At 37.5% G+C, this 25705-nt stretch overlaps 1 protein-coding gene across 3 annotated transcripts in view; it reads right to left on the bottom strand.

Moving 5' to 3' along the window:
* Positions 1-481: 481 nt before the first annotated feature.
* CARF (calcium responsive transcription factor) overlaps positions 482-25705 on the bottom strand; it is a 34222-nt gene continuing 8998 nt past the window's right edge. For 2 of the 3 annotated variants that reach the window (XM_056111724.1, XM_056111725.1), the window contains exons 4-13: positions 24911-24995; positions 23083-23272; positions 17085-17205; positions 14657-14800; positions 11870-12103; positions 9197-9359; positions 8018-8081; positions 7101-7228; positions 6313-6670; positions 482-1961 (exon numbers count right to left, since the gene is read on the bottom strand). In XM_056111724.1, coding sequence (XP_055967699.1) covers positions 1882-1961; positions 6313-6670; positions 7101-7228; positions 8018-8081; positions 9197-9359; positions 11870-12103; positions 14657-14800; positions 17085-17205; positions 23083-23272; positions 24911-24995 — 1567 coding nt within the window. In that variant the 3' untranslated portion in view covers positions 482-1881. Of the gene's footprint in view, positions 1962-6039; positions 6133-6312; positions 6671-7100; positions 7229-8017; positions 8082-9196; positions 9360-11869; positions 12104-14656; positions 14801-17084; positions 17206-23082; positions 23273-24910; positions 24996-25705 lie in introns of all 3 variants that reach the window. The other variant, XR_008792085.1, reaches the window with a different exon arrangement.

The following is a 25705-nucleotide window of genomic DNA, read 5'->3' as shown; positions in this document are numbered from 1 at the left end:
TGAATTAGTAACAGGAGGTTGGATTCGGAACAGGCAAAAATAAGTCATTTATAATGTACTGTTAAATTTTCATATTATATTTGGTTGCTTTGTATTTTAAATATACTTTAAAAAACTTTTTGTTTTTGTTTTTGGAGGTGCCATGGATGACACCAACATATTCAAATATATAAGGAATGTGTATTACCACTCATCTGCATTTCTGGCCCCAGAAACACTTACTTTTATTTTATTTCACTGCTTTGGGGGTCTACACCTGCAGGTGCTTATTTCTGGCTGGAGCGATAGCACAGCGGTAGGGCATTTGCCTTGCATGCAGCCAGCCCAGCAGAGCTGGGTTCAATTCCTCCACCCCTCTCAGAGAGCCCGGCAAGCTACCGACAGTATTCAATATGCCAAACACAGTAACAAGAAGTCTCATAATGGAGACGCTACTGGGCCCACTCAAGCAAATTGATGAACAATGGGAGGATAATTCAGGGATCACTTTTTGTGGTGCTAAGGAAATAATTAGCAGTGCTGTGGATTGATTCAGAGTTGACAATGTGTAGGGCAAGCACCTTAACTTTGAACTATCTCTCCAGTCACAATCCTTAATATTTTAATTTTTATTTATTTTTGGTTTTGAGGGGGTTACAACTGGCAGTGCTTAGGGATTACTCCTGACCCTGTGTGCTCAGGGATCATTCCTGGTAGTGATTCAAGAGTCATACATTGTGTCACAGATCAGACTGAGCACTATATATGTTAGAATACAAGTTAGGAGCCTAAACCCTGTACTATCTCTCCAGTCTTTATTATTTTTAAATTAACTTTAAAATATATCAACAGTGGCCTCTGAGGAAAACCTTTAGGTTAATTTCTTCACAAAGCAAACTTGTAATGATTAGTTTTATTTTGTGTTTAAAGTTAATACTCAAATTTTTTTTATGTTTTAAATAGAAACTAAATTTTAAACTATACTTACCTTGAAATACTATACATTCTAATGTTATCAATTCAATAACTCTGACACAGAAAAATATAATTCAAATATTCTTCAAATAAGAGCTAAATTTTCAATACAAAATAGAGGGGGAAATTCTCCACTGATTTCAAAAAGTTTCTGAATTATTTGTAAGTATTGGGGAACTCTATTATTCTTTTTTTAATTCTCACCATTTCTACATCTGTATAAGTACTGTTTCATTACAATACTGTTTAAATTTGTACAATATACATTTGTTTCTGTTTTATGTATGATTAATTCAGGTTGAAATTCCCAGAATTATTAAGACACTTTAAAGTTCTACTAGGTGACTTTTGTATTAAGTCTGAAGATATTAAGACAAAAAGTAGAATGCAAAAAGCTAAAATACAGCTACACAGATTACAAAAATGTGACTTCTGGGTAACATGAATATAAAATCAATTGTTTTATCTTTCCACATAGGACAGACTCTCATCTGTCTGCCAATTAAAAAACATTCTTCACAATTTTTAAGAGGAAGTTCTTTTAAAACCTGAAAAAGTTACAACATACAAATATACATTCACACATTGTTTTTGTTATTTTTGCTTTCTAAGAATTAAATTTGGGTATTTTTCAGAGTGTAACATATTTGTTTTCAGACATGGGTAAGTTCAGATAGTCTTGATATACTGCCTTATCAGATCATCAAAACGCGTAGTATTAATATAAAATAAGGTATCTTAAGTAAAAAATATGAAATTGGCATCAAATACATCAGTTTCACATCAAAGCTTTTCATTGACTTAGTCTTCTGTTCACTTATAATGCTGCACTTTGACAATATTCACCATCTTTTCTGACATCAGATGTTATCAGTTATGTTATGAAAAGCTTCAATAAATTAAATTCTTACAGTCCCAATTTCTTTTTTATTCCATAGACAATGCTGGTTCTTTGGATTCTTGCTTATCTTGGTCCATAGGAATGGTATCTTCTGGATTTTCTTCAACTTTAAAGTTTAAAAAAAAGAAAAACAAACCCTAAAAGTTAGTGTAATTCATGGCACTGGAATCTTTAGAATAAGAATGTAAAAGAAAAGTGAAAACACATCAGTTTTTTTGGGGGGGGCGGGGGACCTTATAATTAAGAAAACAAGTTTGAAAGAATAGTTGAGACAAGTACGAGGAGGTTCGCTCCATGGCTTAGAGGCCAGTCGCACATGCTGGGGGAAAAGGCAGCTCAGATAGAGAAGGGAGCACCAAATAAAGGGTGTTGGGAGGAACCGCTCAGGATGGGAGATGCATGCTGAAAGTAGACTACAGACCGAACATGACTGCCACTCAATACCTCTATTACAAACCACAACACTCAAAAGGAGAGAGAGAACAAAAGGGAATGCCCTGCCACAGAGGCAGGGTGGAATGGGAGGGGGATGAGGTATGGTAGGAGGGATACTGGGATCATCAGTGGTGGAAAATGGGCACTGGTGGAGCAATAGGTACTCAATCATTGTATAACTGAAACCCAAGCACAAAAATTTATAAGTCCACAACTGTACCTCATGGTGTTTCACTAATAAAATGAAAAAAAAAAAAAGAAAACAAGTTTGAGGACAAGGAGATAGCTCAAAGGGCTGGAGTATATGTGTGGGATTCCTGATTTCGATCACTGGTACTACACAGCCTTCAACTCTCAATACTACAGAAAGTAACCCTTAAGCACTCAGCTAGGAGTAGCCCACAGCACCACTGGATAGCACTGTAGCACTGAAGCACTGAACTCCCATTGTTCATAGATTTTCTCAAGCGGGCACCAGTAACGTCTCCTTTGTGAGAATTGTTGTTACTGTTTTGGCATATCAAATACGACACAGGTAGCTTGCCAAGCTTTGCTGTGTGGGCAGAATACTCTCGGTAGCTTGCAGGGCTCTCCAAGAGGGGTGGAGGAATCAAAACCAGGTCGGCCACGTGCAAGACAAATGCCCTACGCGCTATGCTATCGCTCCGACCCAGCACCACTGGGTGTAGTCCAAAAACAGAAACAGAAAATTAATTGGTGTGTCTGAGAACTCATAGTCTCTACATCCATTGTTTGGAGGGGGTGGGGTGGAACACATACAGGAGTAATCAAATGCCATTCCTGACTCTGTACTCAATGACCCCTGGCAGTGCACAGGGGACCATATATGGTATCAGGGATTCAAAGCAGGGCCAGAGGGATACAAGACAAATACCTTCATCACTATACAATCTCCCTGGCCTCTGCTTCTGACATGTATATAAAATAACTTCAATAGTTCCTAGTAATAAACGTATTATTTTATCAAGGAAACAATAGTTACCCTCTTCAAAAAGTTATTCTCTTAAAAAATACCCTAATAAAAGCCAATGTTTGCTAAGAACATTCAGAATAATCTATATTTACCATCAGTCCTATCTGTGGGGGCATCCCTAGCAGTGTTGAGAGTCACTAGGCATATACCCGACAGCACAGTCAGGAGGTTATGCAGGCGGAGGATAGAACATGGGTCCCTGTGCATGCTTTTGAACTATCTTCTTGGTCCTAGAAATATTTCATATTTAAACCTATCTGTCTTTAAAAATAATGGTAGGAAACCTACCATTATTTGAAAAGTATTTGCTTTGCTAAGAAAAGAACTATATATTACACGTTTACAGATGTTACCATTTCCAGGTGATCTCCATATGTCATATATCAAGGGATTGTACACACCTCAAAGAAACTTCACACGAGTTAAGAAAAAGTATGCCTCATCTTTAATGACAATTTTGACCTATATGTTTACTTATTAAAAATACTTCCCAATGTAGGAGCTGGAGCATTATAGCAGGTAGGATGTTTGCCTTGCACATGGCCAACCCAGATTTGATCCATAGCACACCATATGGTACCCCAAGCACCACAAGGAGTAATTCCTGGGGCAAAGCCAGGAGTAACCTCCCCAAGTATTGCCAGGTATGGCTCATAAACCAAAATAAAGAAAATATTTCCAAATTCATTTAAATTCTAAATTCTAAATTCATTCATTCTAACCATTCTAAAGTCAAAGCACTTAAAAATCAAATAAATTTATCTTAGTGCAGCATACCATCAACATTACTGTGTAATGACAGGTGGGATACCTGGAATCAAATCTTTCTTCTGAATACTGGGGGTTTTTGTTTGTTTTGGCGGGGTCCAAACCCAGTGATGCTCAAAAGTTACTCCTGGCTCTGCACTCAGGGGACCCTATGGGATGCCAGGGATTGAACTTGGATTGCCACATGCAACGCAAAGGCTTGACCCACTATACTATCACTCCAGCCCTGAATATTGTTTTTTCAGTTGCAATAAAGAACTAAACTCAAGGGAATCATATCTGCTCAGAGAAGCATACTGACACCTAATGATTGACATAGCTGGGTGTGCTAGAGTTATTGCCTGAAAACCCAGAAAATCAGATAAGGGATTTGAGGGACCTGAGAATATTTAGATAAAGTAGTTCCCCAATTTATGATCTAACTTGGAAAATGATGCAAATTCAGATCCAAATATGGTTTTCTTTAAATCAACAGAAATAGCTTGGCACAACACAGCAGCAGAAAGCATGTTAGAATGGAAAGAATCTTTTGGAAGCAGACCGATCTTTTGCTAAGTCAGCAACTAGATGACATTTACAATAGTTTTATAGACAACCCAAGCCTTAGTTTTCCCATTTGTAAAATGGAGATATTACCAACTCTTTTATGTGTTAAAATGTAATTCTTTTCATTTTTTTCTAAACCTCCTCAGTAGTTACCATTGCTGCAGTACTATGGATAAATTTTCTTAGACATAAAGCTTTTGATAAATTTAAAAGACAGAGTCTTTTGTGGGGGGAAAGGAGGTGGTTTGGACCACACACAGGTGCTCAGAGACAACTGCTGGCTCTGTGCTCAGGGATTATGCCTGGCAGTGCAGGAGAATCATATCAGGGATTTGAACGGGGGTCAAGCTTTCCACTTGTATTATTGCTATAGTTGCCAAATACAAAGATTCTTTTTTGAAAGGAACTTATGGTTTTCTTTACTCTGAAGAATGATGACAAAGTATACACAAAACAAACAAGCAACTTTATAAATTCTATGTCAACTTTTTTTTTTTCTTTTTGGGTCACACCCGGCAATGCTCTAAGTCCTGGTTCTACATTCAGGAATTATTCCTGGAGGTGCTCAGGGGACCATATGGGATGCCGGGGATTGAACCCAGATTGGCCGCATGCAAGGCAAACGCCCTACCCGCTGTACTATCCATCCCCCCCATGTCAACTTTTATGATAGTTTTTGTTCTGCTTTAATTTAATAAAGCAAATTAAAATACACACCTCTCCCCCTCCAAGAAAGGCCCAATCCAGAAAAATCTGTAAGAAAGTGATGTAGGTCAACTAGGAATTTAAAAATCGTTATCATATTCACCGGGTTCATAGAGTGAAAGTACTAAAGCTTGGGATTAAACTCCAGTTTCCAAAATTTACCAGCTACATTCATTACTTTCCATGAAATTCAACATTTAAATCTGAAAGTCAAAAGTTTCCTTTTGCCTTTATATCTGCTTATTTATTCCACTTTTCATGTGTATCAATTTTTCCATAATTCAGTTCACTAAAGTTGTTCTGTGTTTTTTTTGGTTTTAGGTGCAGGGAACCGTATCTAGATCAAACCAAGATTGATCGCATGCAAGGAATACTAACTATACTCTCTCTGGCCCCTAGAATAGTTTTCTTTTTCTGTTTTTGTGACACACCCAACAGTGCACAGGGCTTACTCCTGGCTGTATACCAAGGGATCACTTCTGGCAGTGCTCAAGGGACCATTTGGGATTAAACCTGGGTTGGCAGAACGCAAGGCAAGTGCTCTACCTGCTGTACTATAGTCTTTAGTATCGTCTTTTAAAATTGTTCTTTTTTTCATTTTTGAGCCCCACTCAGCTGTACTCCAGGTATTACTTCTACCTTTGTGCTCAAAGATCACTCCTGGTGGGGTTCAGGGGAATATATGCAGTGCTGGAGATAAAACCCAGGTCAGTCACATGCAAGGAAAACACCTTACCCACTGTACTATCTCTCCGGCCCAATTTCTCTTGTTTTAATGTATTCTAAAAAGATCTTCCTCGTTATATCACCACAGGTTCTCCATGTAAAACTAGGTAATAAAGGAATAAATAATTTTGATAGGGATTAAAATATTAAGTTTAAAAGTTTTTAAAGTTATATTAATGTTTTCCCCTTCTCATTATTTGTATACTCATTCTTTTGTAGTAATAAAGGTGATATTTCATAAAGGTTTTTAGAAAGATAAAATCATATATAGATTTTAACTTACTAAGAGCTGGGTGGGTATCTATAATATGCATTGGAATGGTGTCCACATCTCCCAACAGAATCTGATGAACACTTCCTTCCAGATTGTCTGTATCTTGCACATCTCCATCTTCTATCAACTGATCCACCGGAACCAGATTTTGAACTGGTTCTGGAAGGTTACCAATGGCAGAAGCAATACTATTGTTTTCAGTGAGGCAAGTATCTGTTTGAAGGTTATGACCTTGATCAAGTAGGAGAGAATTATTGTTCATTACAGTACTTTCTATTGAGTTCAGGAGTCTGGAAGGACTTGAGGAGGAGTGGTTATTTTCTGATATGAGAGTTGGTGATCCATCAGAAGAGGTAAACTGCAAACCCTTTTAAACCAAAAAAAAATTTTCATCAAAATGTTTGAACTTACTACTTGCGGTTTTCTCATGTATATTTTTTTTGACATAAAATTAGAATAAAATGTAGGTACAATTACTGACAAACATTAAGAACAGAAAAAAAAACCCAAAGGAAAAATAGTGCAATTAAGTTCTATCACATGCAAAGTTCTCAAATTTCTTCAAAATATTGTTTAAATTACCAATTTTTAAATTGTTATTAATTTTATTTTAAAATATTTTTAAATTACTACTAATGGTGGTTTCTCATGGATATAATTCCAATATCATATAAATTATCACCTTAAATACCAAAAAAGAAAATTACTAATCTTTGAGCATTATCATAATACTGCAACTATTCTGTAAAATCTCTAAAAAGAGGAAATTGAAGAAGAAAGTTCTCAAATTCGGCTACCTGAAGCTGGGTAAATACTTTGGGTGGAAATGAGGAAAATGAGGAAAGCAAGTGGGCTGGCTCCAGAGATACAGAAGTTGTTTGATTTGTTTCTACATTAGTAGTAACTGAGTCTCCTGTTGAATTTCCTAAGTAAGAGGAAAAACAATCTATTAATAAAATAATTTTCATGACTTCTAGGGAGCTACATTTTATTTCAATCCTTTGATTAGAATAAGAAGCAAGTTAAGACTTTGAAAAGGACTTTCAGAAGTTACCTAGCTCACTATTTCTAGAATGTGACAGATCATGTTGATCACAATAGATGATCAGAATCATAACCATTAAGAACATTGTGAAAATATTTAAATTCTTAGTCAACCTTTATTCTAATTCAGCATATCTATAAAAGTAGGAAACTTTTCTACTTCAAAAGATTCTGTATCAGTAGTTTGGATCCTATTCACTATCCTATGATACTAGTCTATTTCCTAGCCTTCTCTAGAGATGTGAAATCCATAGAGATTCAATTGCAAACATTAAACAATCAATCATTCTTCGCTATTACAATCTAGTGCCTACTACAATGCTTGGCGTAAAACAGGTCTTCTCTGGAAGGTCAGGCCTCCAGACTCTATCTGTTAAACTCTGGGTGAGTTACATAATCCTGCTACTTTCAAGTTCATGAAGGACTAGCTCAATAGAAAACCAGTGTAGAGCCCAAACAGTGCAGCTCAGAAATTTCAGTAAATTTACAAGTTTCTCGTCTATCATCCTTGGGGGTCAGGTCTGGCTGCATGGTTCTAAGCTGCCTCCAGAGCATTTTCTCTGATTTATAGACCTGAATGGGTCATGTTGTGTTTCAAATCTGCTGGCTCCCTTACCAGCTGGGGAAAGGGTGGTGCTCAAAAACAACAAAAAGTATCAAGATAACTAACCTTCTGCAAACGCAACTGTCACAGTTTCTCCAATAATATTTCTATTATCTGTAGTCCACTCCAGCTGAAATTGAAACATTTCAGTAGAAATAATTTATAACCGAAACATAGTTTCAAGTACTTATGCAACTGTTATATTTTATTCATAGTATAACTGCTTTACTCTGTAATGACTCTCTTGTTCACATTTGCAAAGTACAAATATACTTCCCTATTCAAATACATTCGCTTTATGAATTCTGATAGCAAAAATTTGGACAGCAAGTATAGATGGCAGGGATCACTGCTAATCAGGTTTGTTCTGTTCCTGAATTTGGGATGGTGAGAGTTGAGGCCAAAGATTCATGGCCCTAACTTTAGAAAAAATCTGAAATTTATTCAGCTACTTAAGTCAGACAGTAAAATTCTGGAGAGCACAGGAACTACTACTGAGATTTTAGTGCCATAATTACTGCTTATTTTACAACTATTAGTTCCTAAATTGTTTGATTAATCCCTGAGACAAGGTAAAATTTTTGCAGAGATAATTGATATGAAGGGGAAAACTACAAAACAGTGGTAGTTTTATATAAGATAAGACTAATAATCACAGATGGCATAAAAGACCAATATCATCACTTTGTACATTCAAGTATAAATTATATTTAAATTTGACTGTGTATTTAAAAAAAGAGGGAATATATAAGAATATATCAAATTATGGGTGAACGAGATAGTACAGCAGGTAGAGCACTTGCTTTGCACGCGAACAACCAGGGTTCAATTCCCAGTATCCTACGTTAGTCCTGAGTACTGCCAGGAGCAATTCCTGAGTGCAGAGCCAGGAGTAAGCCCTGAAAATTTCTGGGTATGACTCCCTCAAAAGAGACTGTATCCAATTAATATCTCTTAAATATTAATTTTTAAAGAAAATATTAATTATAAAACAAGAATATATAATCAGTTACTATACTGAGATGGAAATTCATGTTTTTTTCCATAAGTAATACAAAATTTTAGTCAAATTACCATCTGAGTTTTTCATTCAAATAATTATGAGTTCAATATTTAAGAAAAATATTAATATTTTTCTCCTATATCACATTATTATGGCCTAACAAAAACCATCACTATTAAGCTAAACAATAATAACTGTGAAAAATTCTGTAACAAATAAAGCAATTATGTTTGTAGTCATACCGTGGTGGGAATAATCTCTGAATTATACATGTTATCTCCATTTCTCAAGGATTTCTGTACCTCATGGATGTGATTTCTTAGATCATTTACAGTTGGAAAAAAGGATAGATTATGTCTTTCAGGGACCTCATCAGGTTTGAACAGTTCCCTTTCCACAAAATTTCTGTAGAGAATATAAAAGAAAAATATACACAATTTAACAATATACTTTAGATCAAGTAGGGAAGAAGTTCTCTTTTAGCACAAACTTCTATAAAACATGGTCTATAGCTTTATAATTCTTATTTTCTAACTTTAAATTTTTCTCTTATGTTAAGTAACAATTCATGTACGGGCTGAAAGAGAGCTCAACAGGTGGGAGTTCATGGTTTGCATGCAGGAGTGAGGTCTTGTTTTGATCCCTAGCAGAGCATGGTCTTCTAAGCAAAGTCAAGAGTGACCCCTCAGCAAGGACCTGAAAGTAGCCCAAGTACCACCAGTTGTGAACCCAAAACAAATCAAAACCAAAATCGAACTCATGTAGATTAATATTTTCATATTTAAACATTTATGGATTTAAAAAAATCTACTTTCAGTTTAAGTATGATAGGCTTTTGAGTACTTACTCTGAGGTACTAATATAGTACCTCATATATTTCCTTTATCCCTTACTACAATCCTGTGGAGCAGGTAAAATGATCATCTCCATTTCACGGATGAGGAAACTGAGGGCTTCAGAAGTTAAATAACTGCTCATAATTATGTACCAAACAAGTAAGTGAGTTTGGGCCTACAAAGAGGTTATATTCATAAACATCTTGTTACACTGCTTCCAAAAGGCAGCAATTAATATTACATAAAATGGAATATGCTCAAAATGTTATGAATGTATAAAATAAGTTGCCGCATAATTATTTAGAACTACACAAAATAAATTATAAAGTTCATTTCATATATATATACTGTGTATATGATAGATTTTATCATGGGGATGTTTCTTAAGATCAGTAAATATTAGATAAATAAATATTAAATAAGGTTTAGTAAACAGTGAATGGTTTTACCAAATTTTACCTTGGTTCTAACAATGCCCCTAAGAAATTTAATATAAAATGTCTAAGAAAGCTGTTAAATATAAAATCCACATATTAATTATGAAATAATACTAGAGAATACACATTTTATCATGTAGGTAAGTCTACACAATAAGCAGTAGGAACAAGTTCAATTTAATATCAGAACTCATAGCAAGAAAGCAAAATCTGTTGAATTAGACCTAGACTTCAGTTCTTACTAGTTTGGCCAGTTATTTAACACTCTGTGAGAGTCTCCATTTTCTAGTTTGCAGACTGGGTAAAAATACATCAATTTTACAGAATTGTAAGAATGAATGAGATTACACATATTAAGGGCTTAATACAACACCTAGCTGACATATACTAAGTATAACGAAATAAAAATTTTTATATCCCATCAATAAAATTAGTTTAGTTTTCCATATATGGCATTTTACTGGAAAAAGAACTATGTATATTCATCTTTTCAATAGTCCAGAGTTTTTTTTTAAGTAGTCATACTATGAATTCCTAGAGAATGGGTATTCTCTCGGCAGCTCAGGTTTCTTTCCATTGTTTCTCACAAAGCGAGCTTGCTTAGGTAGAACAGGTTGGTGCTTCATTTGAACCCAAGTATCATATCTTTCTCTTTGGCTTCCCCCACCCTTTTTGGGGGGGGGGGGTTGGGCCATACCTGGTGATACTTAGGACTGACTTCTGGCTCAGGAATTATTCCTGCTCACGGATGCCAGGGATCGAACCTGGGTAGGCCATGTACAAGGCAAACATCTACCCGTTGTGCTATCACTGTGGCCCCTAGCTTCCTTATTTTATTATCAATTTTCTTCACATATTTCAGGAAGCTATCTAGGCTCTTACGGTGCTTAATTTATCCTATATGAACATGAATTATCTTGGCAATACTCCTTCCCTTCGTTTGGTTCACAACAAGGCCAACTACATGCTGGGTACTACTGTAGGCTCACTTGTAGTCATAGTAACACGTGTAGTACATTTCTTTATAAACAGTGAGCATTTCCTTTAGGTCTACAATCTCACCTTTCTGGCAGATATAGAAGTATGTGGCCAAAGGGACAATTACATGCTTTCTTTAAGGCCTAGAGAACATATAGAGGCTCCTTTCCTCTTTTCCTTGGTGTTAGTAATCTTGACAATATTCTGAAGTTATATTCTGGTTTCCAATCTAAAGTTTTATATTCTTTTGTTGTAGCACTTTCCTCCCACTGTTCATCGATTTGCTTGAGCAGGCACCAGCAATGTCTCCTTTATGAGATTTGTTGTTACTGTGTTTGGCATATTGAATATGTCGCGGGTAGCTTGCCAGGCTTTGCCATGCAGGCAGGATATTCTAGGTAGCTTGCCAGGCTCTCCAAGAGAGGCAGAGGAATCGAACCTGGGTCGGCCGCATGCAAGGCAAACACCCTACCTGCTGTGCTATCACTCCAGCCCCATTCTTTTGTCATAATGATAAAATCTAACAGCAATTAAAACAACTTTAAAGCTATATTCCGTATCTACTTGATAGCATATATCCTAGGAAATGTCTACAATGTCAAGTGTTTTATTTAAACCAGCAAACAAATATGAAATCTGTAAAAGAAGTTTGCTTTTACTGTACCTTAGCTGTTTCCTTACTGCATACACTTGTTCTATTCCCTGTGATACTAATTCTTGAATCTTACAAGCTACTTTAGGATGCAGACGTGAGGCCAATGCACAATTCTCATCTCTAACTGCAGCATTCTCTTCTTCAAGAGATGGCACAGGAAGAGTGGTAGATGACAAACGGCGGTAGGGAATCTCTAATTCATGATATTGATGAGCTTGCTGTGTGGGGAGCTGTACATACCACCTGACAAGAAAGAGTATTTTATATTACTAGGCAAAGGAATAAAATGTAGTTATCTATGTTAATAAAAAAAAGAAAGAACGTCAAAAAATGTAAATCATACTAAATATATAATTTTTGAATTAAATACAAATATAAATATCCTCTACTTAACTCTTCTAAGACTGGCTTTAAACACAATTATAAAATTTTTTTTTAATCTTTATTCACTTTCATTATGACTCCAAATTTGGGGGGTAAGGAGGACAGAGCAATACAGTGAATAAAGTATTTGCCTTGCACACAGACAACCTATGTTCAATCCCTGGCAACTCATATGGTCTCCCAAGTCCCAACAGAATTGATCCCCTGAGCACAGAGCCAGGAGTAAGTCTTAAGCACAGCTGGATATGGTCAAAAAGCCAAAAAAAAAAAAAGGTTCAGGAGACTATAATGTACATAAAAAGGTCTTTAAAATTGCATATTAATTAAATATTTAAACTATGAGATATTTTTGTTTTGGGGCCAAACTCCTACTGGTGCTGAGGGACAATAGCCATTTCTGCACTTAAGGATTGGTTCCTGGCAGTGCTCAGTGCTGGGAATCATGATGTGCTCAGAGTCAATTCTAGGCCGCCATGAATGCAGTAACATGCACTCAATCTATTCAGTAATCTCTCCACACCAGCAAACATAAGAATTTTAATATGATCTTTTGAATTGTATGTTTTACATTCTTCTACCAATTTGTTTCCAAATTTTCTATTGCACCTATAATTCTTAATAAAGATATAATTCAGAAAGTATATAATTTCTATCAGAGTAGATATAATTCAGAGCCTGTCAAGACTGGATTACTTGAAAGAACCAGAATCTTCTCAAGGAACCCAACATGCCTCTTCTACAGCACTGCCCCAATAAGCAACAGAAATCAATACAAGTCACTCATACAGTAATGCAGTGAAAAATGATAGATGCTAGAAAAATACACTGATTTGCTAGGATTCTGGTTTTGTTTTTTTCTCTCTCACCTCTCTCCTTTCTCTCCTCTCTCTCTCTCTCTCTCCCCTCCCTCTCTCGCCCAGGATACTGTGTTTTGGAGTGAGCTGGGGGTGTTGGGGTGGGGTTTTTTGTTTTTGGACCAAACCCAGCGATACTCAAATGTTGCTCCTGGTTTTGGCACTCAGGAATTACTCCTGATGGTGTTCTGGAGACCATATGAGACGCTGGGGATCAAACCTGGGTGGGCCACATGCAAGACAAGTGCCGTATTTGCTGCTCTCCAGTCCCCCCCCAATACTGTTTTAACTAATAATTTTATAAAAGATACTTTTAATAATTGGCTGCATAAGATGAGGCCTAGCTTTATAGTTTACAAAAAGTTCCCCATATTAAAATATTTAATAGTATATGAAAAGTTTCCTATTGAAATATTTAATTAACTATATATTTTAATTCATCAAAAAATATTTTAAAGCACACAAGGAGAGACCAGAGACATAGCAAGCAGTTAAGGTACTTATCTTGTATCCCATTAACATTGGTTCAAATCTCTGGCATCATAAATGGTTCCCCAGGACTACCCCAGATCACTTTTTCCTTTGTATAAGGCTAGGAATAAGCCCTGAGCACCTCCAGGCATGCCCCGATATAAACAAACAAAAAAACCCGAAAGAGAGCTTGGAAGTAGCTCAAATGATAGAACACATATCTTGCAGCTGTGAGGCCCTCGGCTTGATTCCTGGTATTGCCTGCCTCCTACCCAAGCACTGTGAGGTGTGGCTTTGGTGGACCTGAGCACCAAACACCAGGAATAGCTCTGGCCCCTGAGCAATGCTGGGTGTGGTCCCTAGAACAATAAAAAAAAAAAAAGGCAAAGCCTGAAGCATACAAAATATTAAACACGATTTTATATAAGGCCTTGATTTCATTTCTGGCTGCTATATTTATAGATGGGTTACAAAAATATGTAGGGGAGAGGTCATAGCCATAGTATAGTATAGGGGCACTTGCCTTGCACACAGCCAATTGAGTTTGATCCTCAGCACCTCATATAGTCCTCCGAACTCAAGAATGGTCCCTGAGCACAGAGCCAGGAGTAAGCCCTGGTTGCCACTGGGTGTGGCAAAAAAAAAACCCCATATATATATATATATATATATATGATTGCAAAGTACTTCTAGTAAGTTCCTGAAAAATGTATTAAGCATATGAGCTTCTAAATAATTATCTGGGGAAAATTTTATAGAAATCTTTGGCCAGAATTATTACAGGATATTATAGGATGGCTTTATACAGGGTCAAAAAAATGTTTGTCTTTTTTTTTTTTTTTAAAGTGTGCTGGGGATTGAACTCAGTCACTCACACATGCAAGGCCAAGTGCCCATCAGAGAGCCACAACCCAGACTCTGCAGGTAATTTAGTATCTGGAGAATGACTAGAAAGATATCTACCTTATAAAACCATTTCTTAAATAATTGCAAAACATAATTACAATGATCATACAGAAAGAATTCTTGCACATATTAACTGTAAATAGTTAATTTGTAAAACAAAAGAACTGTAAAAATGTCATACCTAAGAACACCACCAGCATCAACCAGGTTCTTCTTTAGCATATTAAAGGCTTTCTCCTGCTCCATTCGGATTATTTTCTTGTCAATTTTGGGGTCTGTTGGAACGCTATATTCAGGAAATTTCTGTACCTTTTTTATGTAAATCCTTTTTTGTAAGAAAAAAACAGAATTTCTTTACATTATAATCTCAAAAGGGTGTAACTTCTCAACATGAAAGCTGAAGCATTAAAGATGGAAGAACATTTAATTACTCTAGAAAGCATGCAGAGGATTATTTTTAAAAATATGCCATATTCTCAATGCCTTATGTTTAGCAAAATGTTAACTATGACTTCAGTAAAGATGTGCTCAAAGCACTAGAGCACATGCTGTGCATGTGGGAGTCCCAGGATCACTCTCTTATAGTATAAGATCTCCCAAGTAGCAATCCCCAAACCCTGAGCTGAAAACAGCTCCTCAGGAAAAAAACATAAAAATTATGTAAATACTTATGAATATTAACTTTTCTCCCCAAATTTGTTTCTTCTTCATTCTCCTAGAAGCCATAATCACTCTCTCCTTTTAATTTCCATTACTTAAATTTGTTCCATACATCAATGCCACAAAAACAATTTTACATTTATATTTCTCTGTTCAAGAATCTACTTAGTCTGATCAAATATAAATTTCCTGACAGCATTTGAGATATTTTATGTTATTCTAACTTAATCTTAACTTCAACTGACTCAGATATAGAACTGCTTCTCCTGTGTAGTTTAGCATTTCAAAATTCCTTCCTCCTCCAACACCAAATATAAAAATCACCCCATAGATGTCTTAGCCTACGATAATTTCTAATTCTCTACCCAAGTTATCTAAACATTAGAATTCAGGTTAAATGGTATTTTCTTTTTAATGAGTTAAAGTATTAATTAAAATATTTCATACCCAATACTATACTACTATGTAATCCAACAGTTTTTTGTTTTTGGTCCAACCCAATAATATTTTAAGTTCTCCATTGATAAGTAAAATTGTATACCTTTTTGTCATCTTCCTTCCCATGGTGCCCAGTGTAACTGCTGAACACAAAAACTATACAAGTACAATGCATAATGATAGAGAATAAAATTATTTCTTTATATTTAGAGGTTTTCCCCTCAGTTTTACATAAAAAATATCTCACATTTAAAATGCAGTTGAAGGCAGAGAAGTAGTATGGAATTAAGATGCTGCCTTAATACATATACTACATACACTAAATACTGCCCCCTGAGCACCACCAGAAGTGAATCCTAGTCAGTCAAGAGTAAGCCCCAAATACAGCCAGGTATAACCCAATCCCACCTCCACCACCACCACTAAATGCAGTGATGATTTTTGTTTTTTCATTTTAAATATTAAAGTTAACATTATCAACTGTATATATGGAAAATCTTCTAAATTGTCTTGTGAGTGTGAGGGACAGGATATCCAAAGCAGTGCTCAGGAAAGCCGGAGGCCCCATCTGGTGATTCTTGGCCAATGGAACCAGAGGTTCAATGCAAGAACCAGAGGATACTATACTGCTCAAGCCCTGTAGGGCCCAGTATTATTCATGTCACACGACTAGTACTCCAAGGCCTTCTGGGATGTACTGGTGATGTTCAGTGGTTCACATAAGTGCTGGGGACTGAACTGCAATCAGTCACATGCAAACATTCATCTTAGTTTCTATGTAATCTCTCTGGACCCTAACCTTAATTTTAATACTTCTTGAGAATGCTGGTTTGTGGTATGAGATTTTTATATTTACTATTTCAAAGATAAACTAAATCCTATCTTTACATGCTATCTTTTTTGTTTAATCTCATAATTTTAAACTTTCAATGTTTAAAAATAAAATATCGGCAAAGATATTACTTAAAATCTTTTATTGGTTCACATCTTTTCATTGTCAAGTCCCATTTATCTAAAATATGTTATGGTAGTCTCATACATTCCTTGTGTGAATGTAACCACTTTAGTCTAAAATGCAACTCTGCAACACCCATACATGGTACAAAATAAACACAATTTATGAACTACAGTTTTGTATATGATAAAAGAATAGTTTTCTAGGTCTATGTCTGTTATAGTGCTAATTAATAAAAATTCACCTACAGCATGTAGGGTACTTGTCTTCCACACAGCCCAACCCAGATTCTATGCCCTGCATCCCATATGGTCCCCTGAGCATTGCCAGCAGTAATTCCTAAATGAAGAACCAGAAGTACCTCTGACCATCGCTGGGAGTGGCCCAAAAACAAAAACAAACCAAAAAAAACAGAGTTGTTGCTTGAAAGAGGAACATAAAGAACAGGGTTAAGAGAAAACTTAGGTTTCATTTATTGACTTTTTAAACAATAAAAATGTGATATTACTTAAAATAATTCCTTAATAAATAATAAATAAAAGGAAATAACGCTTACCGAGCTGGACAAGTAGCTTTGTAGAGTTCACAAGTCCTGTTTTCCTGTTCACAGATTTTTTTTAACTGGAAACCTTTTCTCCTTGGCCCATACTGACATTCCATTACCACAGCTCTACTCCCTGTGGGCCAAAACCAACTATTGATATTAATTTAAATAACCATCTGTTCTGGGTACTATATAAAAATGTAACTTTGTGGCAATGTCAAAATCTTTACTTAAATAACTTTAGAAAAAATAGAAAGTAAGTCTTAAGAAGTACAATCACATGAATTTATAGGTTCATTGCAGTATTTACCAAATAAACCACATTATGATAATTAGCAAATAACACACTTACTAAATGCCTACTAATACATATGGTATAACATTTAATAATAAAATTTACTTTATAGACATGTTAGCAAAGTCTATGTTTACTAATATGTACTCCACTTTTTCTTATTACAATTAATTTATTTTCACCTGATATGTTAAAATAATGTGAAAATTAGCCTCCAAAAGGATCCCGCGGGCGACTAAAACCTCATGGGAAGGGGGGCGTTCCGGTCCATCCTTCACGCCCTACCGAGGTCACCAGTTGCCCCCCGCGAACGGCTCTCCAGCACGGCCACGGCCCCAGAAGCACAAGGACTTAATGCAGAACCCGGCAGCTTGGAGCAGAAAAGTGAAAGGACTATGCGTTAATCCAGGCCATCAGGTCTGTCCGGAGGGGAAAGGTTGTTGCCCCAGTCGCCTTCTCCTCTCTGGAAAGAAAGATGGCGGCCGCATGGGAGCCTTGTGGACAGCAGGTATGAGCCGGGGGACTGGGGGCGACTAAAACCTCATGGGAAGGGAGGCGTTTCGGTCCGCCCTTCACGCCCTACCGAGGCCACCAGTTGCCCCCCACTAGCGGCTCTCCAGCACGGCCACATCTCCAGAGCACAGAAACCAATTTCTTAACTATCTGACTTTCAGTAGAAATACTTCCAGGGTCAATAAGTAAAATAGCAGAAATCCAAAACCAACATATAATTCTTGAACCCAGCTGTAGAAAGCAAATCACTTCACAATGCTTTTTCAGCATGTCTGATTTGGGGGGGGAGGGTAAACTCTAAATAATAGTGGTGAATCTTTTATTGAAACAATGAATCTAATCAAAGCAGATAGAGTGTTAAGTAGAATTCATCTGCCCCACAGGGACTGGGAGGGGTGGGGGGTGGGGTTTTATTGGGGTTCTTCATGGTAAAAAATAAGTTTTGGTAAAGGGAAATGTGTTTGATATTTGCATGACTGAGACCTAAACCTGAAAGCTTTGTAACCTTTCCCACGGTGATTCAATAAATAAATAAATAAATAAATAAAAAGGATCCCCCGGATCCCTGCCTTCTAATATTAATATTCTTGCATAATCCCCTCAATGGGAGCATGGAATAGGATTATCAATTTACTTATAATAAATATAGCAGAAGTGACAGGATGTTATTTTTAGTACAAGATTTATAAACAGGGCACCTTTTTGCCATTGATTAGACTGTGCTCTGTAAGCAATTCTGTGGTGAGTAGCCTCTTTGGAGGGAATCATATGGCAAAAACAATGCCTGCCTGAATGAGTTTAGAAGCAAATACTCTCCTAGTCAAGCCAGAGAGGACTGTAACTCCAGCCAACACCTTCCACCTTAACTGTAGTCTTATGAGAAAACCTGAAGTAAAACCCACTTTGCTAAAGTAGCTTTTGGATTCTTGACCCACAGAAATGTTAAGATAATAAATGTTATCTCCAGCCACAAGTTTGAAGTAATTTATTACATAGCAATAGATGAACAAAAATAAGTAAATGCAAAACCTATGCAGTTTAAGATTCAAATTGAGGAGCTGGAGTGATACTCCAGCAGAGAGGATACTTGCCTTGCATGAGGCTGTTCGGAGTTCAATCCCATAATGGTCCTCCGAATACCAACAGGAATGACCAGAGTAAAGAGCCAGGAATAACCTGAGCATTGATGGGTGTGCCCCTGCACCCCCCCCAAAAAAATTTCAAGTTGAGCTGAATATACTACAATATACACCATATGCTACAGTACTTTTAAAAATACAAAATAAGGTTTAGTGAGAGAACAATGGACAGGGAGCTCCCCTTGAATGCAACTGACCTGGATTTAATTCCACATATGGTTACCCAATACCTGCCAGAGTGATCCCTGAGAAGAGGTTGGTGTGGTGTGGTCAAAAACAAAAATAAAAGACCCTAATAAATTGTTGGTGCCAGGGTCAAAGCAATAGTACAGCAGGCAGGGAATTTGCCTTGCACCAAGCCAACTTGGGTTCAATCCCTGGGTATTCTGAGTCAGGGTCCCCTGAGCACCGCCAGGAGTAACTCCTGAGTACTCTGGAGTACTCTGAGATCCACCAGGTATGACCCCAAAATCACTGTATCACTGTCACTGTCATCCCGTTGTTCATTGATTTCCTTGAGCAGGCACCAGTGACGTCTCCATTCGTCCTAGTCCTGAAATTTTAGCAAGTGCCACATTGGCAGCTCTTTCAAGGTCAGGGGAATGAGACCCATCATTGTTACTGGGTTTTGGCATACTGAATACACCACGGGGAGAGCTTTCCAGACTCTGCTGTGCAGGCAGGATACTCTCGGTAGCCTGCTAGGTTCTCTGAAAGCTAGAACAAGACACTAAGCTCTTCCGGAAACTTGGTTTTATAGTCTCTGGATCTTGGCTGTTGATGGGATTGATAACATCGCTTCGGGGACAGTTGGTGGGCGTAACTGACTAGCTACTGGAAGATTGGGGAACTGGGTGGAGGAGGTCCAGTCCCGATCTGAGCAAGCTTGGAGATCTCAGTCTCAGGTCCCGCACACCTGGGTTCCTCTGCCGGTTCCTTCATGCGTGAGGCTCATCTGAGCATGTGGAGAGTGTTCTTAAGCATGGCGTGGCTGGGTTCCAGAGGTCTTCAGCTGCCGGGGCTCTGCTTGGGCCTGGGAGGGAAACTCAACCCACTCCCCGTCCAAAGGGGCCCCTGTGAAGACAGCCAGGCAATTACCATGGCTCAAGGGCTTTGCAACTGACTATGCCCGGTTTGAGATTAGAGAGAATGGATACCTGTAGTGTCTGTAAAGCTTATTGTTCCACCTCTGCATTAACTCACAGAAATCCTGTGACACCTCAAGACACTCTATGACATCTATCCCATGTAACCATAGAATTCTCCTTCCTCTTCCCATCTCATGATCTACACTTAATGCATCCTTTTCTACCACTATATAACCATTGTCCTACCCAATAAACTTTGTCCTATGACCATCAGTCTGTGACCTGCATGGATGGTATCTCTCAGCTTATCCATTGCATGCGTATCTTTGAGCCATCAGCCCTAGATCGCTTGATAGTCTGTTCCTAGGTCTCTTAGCTTGCACCGACAGCTACACTACACCACAGGGATAAAATAAGCAAATTCCAGAATATGGCAATTTTTTTTTTCTTTTTGGGTCACACCTGGCGATGCACAGGAGCTACTCCTGGCTCTGCACTCAGGAGTCACTCCTGGCGGTGCTCAGGGGACCACATGGGATGCTGTGAATCGAACCCGTGTTCGGCCGCATGCAAGGCAAACGCCCTATCCGCTGTGCTATCTCTCCAGCCCCAGAATATGGCAAACTTTACATTAAACAAACTACATGGAGAAGAAAGAAGAGAAATTTTTGGATACAAAGAAATTTAAGAGCTTTGTGAATAAAATATAATAATAACTTCTGTATCTGAATATGAACAAACAAAAAAAGGTAAGTGGAGAAATGTGAACACTGAACATTTTTAAAATTTTATTTTCTTTTTATAAAGTTGTTCACAATAATTGATTACATTCAGTATTACAACACCAATCCCACCATTAAGAGTAACCTCTGAGCAGAGTTATAAGTCCTGAGCACTGTTAAATGAAGTGCAACCCCACTCAAAAAGGAACTAAAAAGGATTGGGAGATGTTGTACTTATTTAATAGAATACTTATGAAAATTAATATTCATTTTATTTTATTTTCCTCTAAGCAATTTTCTTTATCCTCCAAAGTCCAGGATGATTTAGTATTCCAATAATCCTGATATAAGGCACTTATTTTTAATTAGTCCTATGATAAATCTGTTGGAATTTCTTCAAACTCTATTGCTTCAGTAAACATCAGTCTACTTTTAGTAACATTGTAGTCACAGAGTCATAGTACATTCAGATGGGCATCTGCCTTGCATATGACCTACTAGGGTTCAATCCCCGGTCCCCTGCACACTGCCAAGAGTGATCCCTGAATGCTAAGCTGGGAGTAAGCCCTAAGCACGGCTAGGTGTGGCCCAAAAAACAAACATACAAACAAAAAATAAAATACAACCTAACCAAAAACCACGGCAAGCAACATACCTGAGGTTATAAACTGTAATATAAGAATTCTATATAATTCTAGCTTCTAAATAGATTCTGTATAATAATTCCCAAATTATAAACTATATAAAATGAATCCAAATTTGTTCCACAAGGCAAATTAAGAAAAAAGAAGAAAGGGGCAGGGATTGAAAAAAATAATAGAGTTGTGCCTGGCCCTAATCATTGCCGGGGGTGGTCTTAGTAGTCCCCAGCAATGAACTATCCAGTTTACACAGCCAGCCTGATACTGCCAAGAGTAGGTCCCAGGCTTCCCAGCATTGCTTGGGAAGCAACACACCCATAAAAGGGGGAGGAAGAGAAAAAGAGAATATCTGGATAAAGTTTTTTAAATAATGTAATGCAGGTCAGAGAAACAGTAGTCAGGAGGGAATTTGCCTTATAAGCAGCCATGCTGGGTTTGATCTGGCACACGATATGGTTCCCCAAGCCCTGCCATGAGTGATTCCTAAATGCAGAGCCAAAAGAAGCCCTGTGCATCACTGAGTGGATAAAATAAATAAATACCAAGCACAGCTCATGGTTTAAACTATCAAGGACTGGACCTCAAAGTGTTGATGGTACAGTGACTAAGGTGCTTGCCTTGCCTGCAGCAGAATGGATTCAAACTCTGGTACCACATATTGCCCCCAGAGGTCAACAAGTGATCCCTGAGTGCACAGCCAGTAGTAAGCCTTAAACACAGTAACAGATATAGCCTCCCTCTCCCTTCACCCACCATGGCAAAAAAAAAAAGGCTGGAGCTCTTGTTTCACATGAGAAGGTCTGAGTTCAATCTCCAGCACTTCATGGTTGCCTGAGTAACTGGGAGCAATACCTGAACAAGCTGGGAGTAAACCATGAGCACCTTCAGGTGTGTCCCCAAAATAAAAATGTAAATAAAATCAATGCAATTTTTAAATAAGTCCAAATTTATAATCTCTTAAAGTAACAAAATAATACTATATAGGCCTATCAATGTCCATATTTTAAACTGAAATTGAATTAAGTTACTTGAATATTCTAATTTCAATATTTTATCTTCTACTTATTACAATATTGAAAAATAATATCTACTTATCAGTACATTTTAATAACAAAAAATAATAGACCATGAAAAGATAAAACAATGGTTGTATTTGTTACAAAATGTCATACTAATTATTATTTTTCATGTCAGGATCAAGCCCAATGGCTCGCACATGCAAAGCATGTGTTTACCACTGAGTTTCACAGAAGACAATATATATTTCTTTTTACTTAAATATGCATTTACATCTGTTAAGTTATGATCTATAAAAATAACAACCTTAGGAAACACAAAAATGTATCATTGTTAGAAAACCACATCTTCTCAATGAATCCTGGTTGCTGCTGAACCTTTTAAAATAATTATTTTAGGAACTTTAATGATAGTAAAGTGAGTAGGGTGTTTGGCTTGCACACTGGTTGACCTGAATTCTATCCTCGGCATTCAAGAGCACTGCCAGGAGTAATTCCTGAGTGCAGAGTCAGGAGTAACTCCTGAGTATCGCCAGGTGTGACCCAAAAAGATCAATCAACCAACCAATCAATAAAATAACTATTTTTAAAAGTACCTGAATTGACAAATGGAATTCCATCATATGGAACATACTGTGATTTCCACATCAAGCGTGTAGCTGGCTTGGCTGGGCTTGGAGATTGGCGGGTCCCCCAAACACTCTTTGTTTGCTGCTTGTGAAAAGTTAGAACACTTTCTAGTTCACTTTCACTAACACAGTAGCCACGGTATGAATCTCCAATTCTCTGTAAAGAAATAAATAACAAAATTACTAGCTAATGTTTCACTGCAAAAAAAAAATTTGGTTTATAAGTAGAAGAGAGGCATGGTATGCTCCCTAAAGGTCACAGTCACGGTCACGGACCTCCTGTTATTCATCGATTTGCTTGAGCGGGCCCAGCTTGCATGTGGCATAGTGATGCCTGAGAACAGAACCAGGAGTAGCACCAAGTAATGCCAGTTTTCTGAGCACCACTGATGCAACCTAAACTCCACCCCCATCCCACCTACAAAAAACAGGCAATTTGAGATGAATCATAATAAATGAAGATAGGTAAGAAAAAGATAGGCAAACTTTTGTTTTGTTTGGGGCATGACCTGAGCACCAGGGCTTACTCCTGGCTCTGTACTCAGAAGTCATCCCTGGCTATGCTTGTGGAACCATATGTGATATCAGAGATCAAAGCTGGGTCAGCCATATACAAGGCAAGTGGCTTACCCGTTACACTATCTCTGTGAACCCAATAATTATAATAATAATGATAATCGGTAATGGTCACGGTCCTCCCATTGTTCATTGATTTGCTCGAGTGGGCCCAGTAACATCTCCATTGTGAGACTTGGTTGTTACTGTGTTTGGCATATCGAATACGTCACGGGGAGCTTGCCAAGCTTTGCCATGCGGGTGAGATACTCTCAGTAGCTTGCCGGGCTCTCCGAGAGGGGCGGAGGAATCGAACTCAGGTGGGCCATGTTGGCTGCACGCAAGGCAAACGCCTTACCCGCTGTGCTATCGCTCCAGCCCAGTAATGATAATAATAATACAATAATGATGATGATGACTGTCCTCCCGTTGTTCATCGATTTGCTCGAGCAGGACCAGTAATGTCTCCATTGTGAGACTTGTTGTTACTGTGTTTGGCATATCAAATACATCATGGGTAGCTTGTCAGGTTTTGCCGTGGGGGCAAGATACTCTCGGCAGCTTGCCAGGCTCTCCGAGAGGGGCGGAGGAATCCAACTCAGGTCGGTCAAGCTGGCCGCATGCAAGGCAAATGCCCTACCGCTGTGCTATTGCTCCAGCCCGATGATGATGACAAGTCATTATAATTATATTCATTCTGTAATATTTAATATGTATGTAATTACTTATAAATGTAAATTTTATAAATATAAGTATAAATATTTATACATTTATTTTCATTTATATATTTTATCTATGTTTAAATATTAAAATATTTAGATATGTTTGTCATTATATATTTATTTTAATTATGTTAATAATTGTTCCCACACGGCAGAGCCTGGCAAGCTCCCCGTGGCGTATTCAGTATGCCAAAAACAGTAACAACAAGTCTCACAATGGAGAAGTTACTGGTGCCCGCTCAAGCAAACTGATGTATAACAGGATAGTGCTACAGTGTGCTTAATAACTGTTATGAGTACTGTATTATAATTATTAATAATAGTTATTATTTGGTTTAGGGGGTCACAGTCAGCGATGCTCAGGGGTTACTACTGACTCTGTATTAAGAAATTACTCCTGGTGGTGCTTGGGTAAACATATGGGATGTCAGGGACCAAATCGGGGTCAGTTTGTGCAAGTCAAGCACCTTACCTGCTGTACTAAATCTCTAGCACTCCAAGAATTAATATTAACTTACCTGGCAGCTCCTAAGACGACAGGCCCAAATGGGTGTGTTGGATGTGAGTGTCTGGAGAGGAGCCAGAGAGGGTTCTTCAACCATTCTGAGAAAGAGGAGGAATATAACTACTTATTGATTAAATTATCTTCTTTAATCATTATTAATTTACTAACTGCTACATCACAATACTAAATTTGTTCTTCTAAATGACACTAGTCCCACTAAATTTAAGGATTAAATTCGTAGCTTAATGGGTGGGCTCAGTACAGTGCTGCATGCCAGAGCCTGGGCTAGATTTCTTACTTCAGACACTCTCCTGAGCTCTACCAGGAGACAAGCACAAAAGCTGGTATTAAGGAAACAAACAAAAAAGAAATTTTAGTAATTTGGAAGAGTAACCCATATATATGTGTTAATATACATCTTGTATTACATAATACAAAATCATGTAATACATAATACAAAGATATTATGTCAAGTTCTAACACTAAATGTCATAAAATTCTGGTTAATTACAAAATATTTTCATAGAAAGTAAAATACAAAATCATGTTTATATTTCACTTGTTGTTATAATCAACATTATTTTAGGCAAACGTAAAAGCTGAAAACTATGTTCACAAAAAAATATTCTAAGGACCGAAGTAACCTGGGGATCCCCCGGCATCCCATATGGTCCCCTGAGCACTGCCAGGAATAATTCCTGAGTGCAGAGGCAGGAGTAACCCCTGAGCATCACCATGTGTGACCCCAAAAAAGTCCAAGAAAATAAAAATAATAAAAAATATTCTAAATCCCACCACAGAGGAATTG

This window comes from Sorex fumeus, unplaced genomic scaffold (genome assembly GCF_029834395.1).
Source record: "Sorex fumeus unplaced genomic scaffold, SorFum_2.1 ptg000014l, whole genome shotgun sequence".
Classification (NCBI taxonomy): domain Eukaryota; kingdom Metazoa; phylum Chordata; class Mammalia; order Eulipotyphla; family Soricidae; genus Sorex; species Sorex fumeus.
Note: the sequence above shows the minus strand (reverse complement) of the source record. Positions and strands in the feature narration are given on the sequence as shown.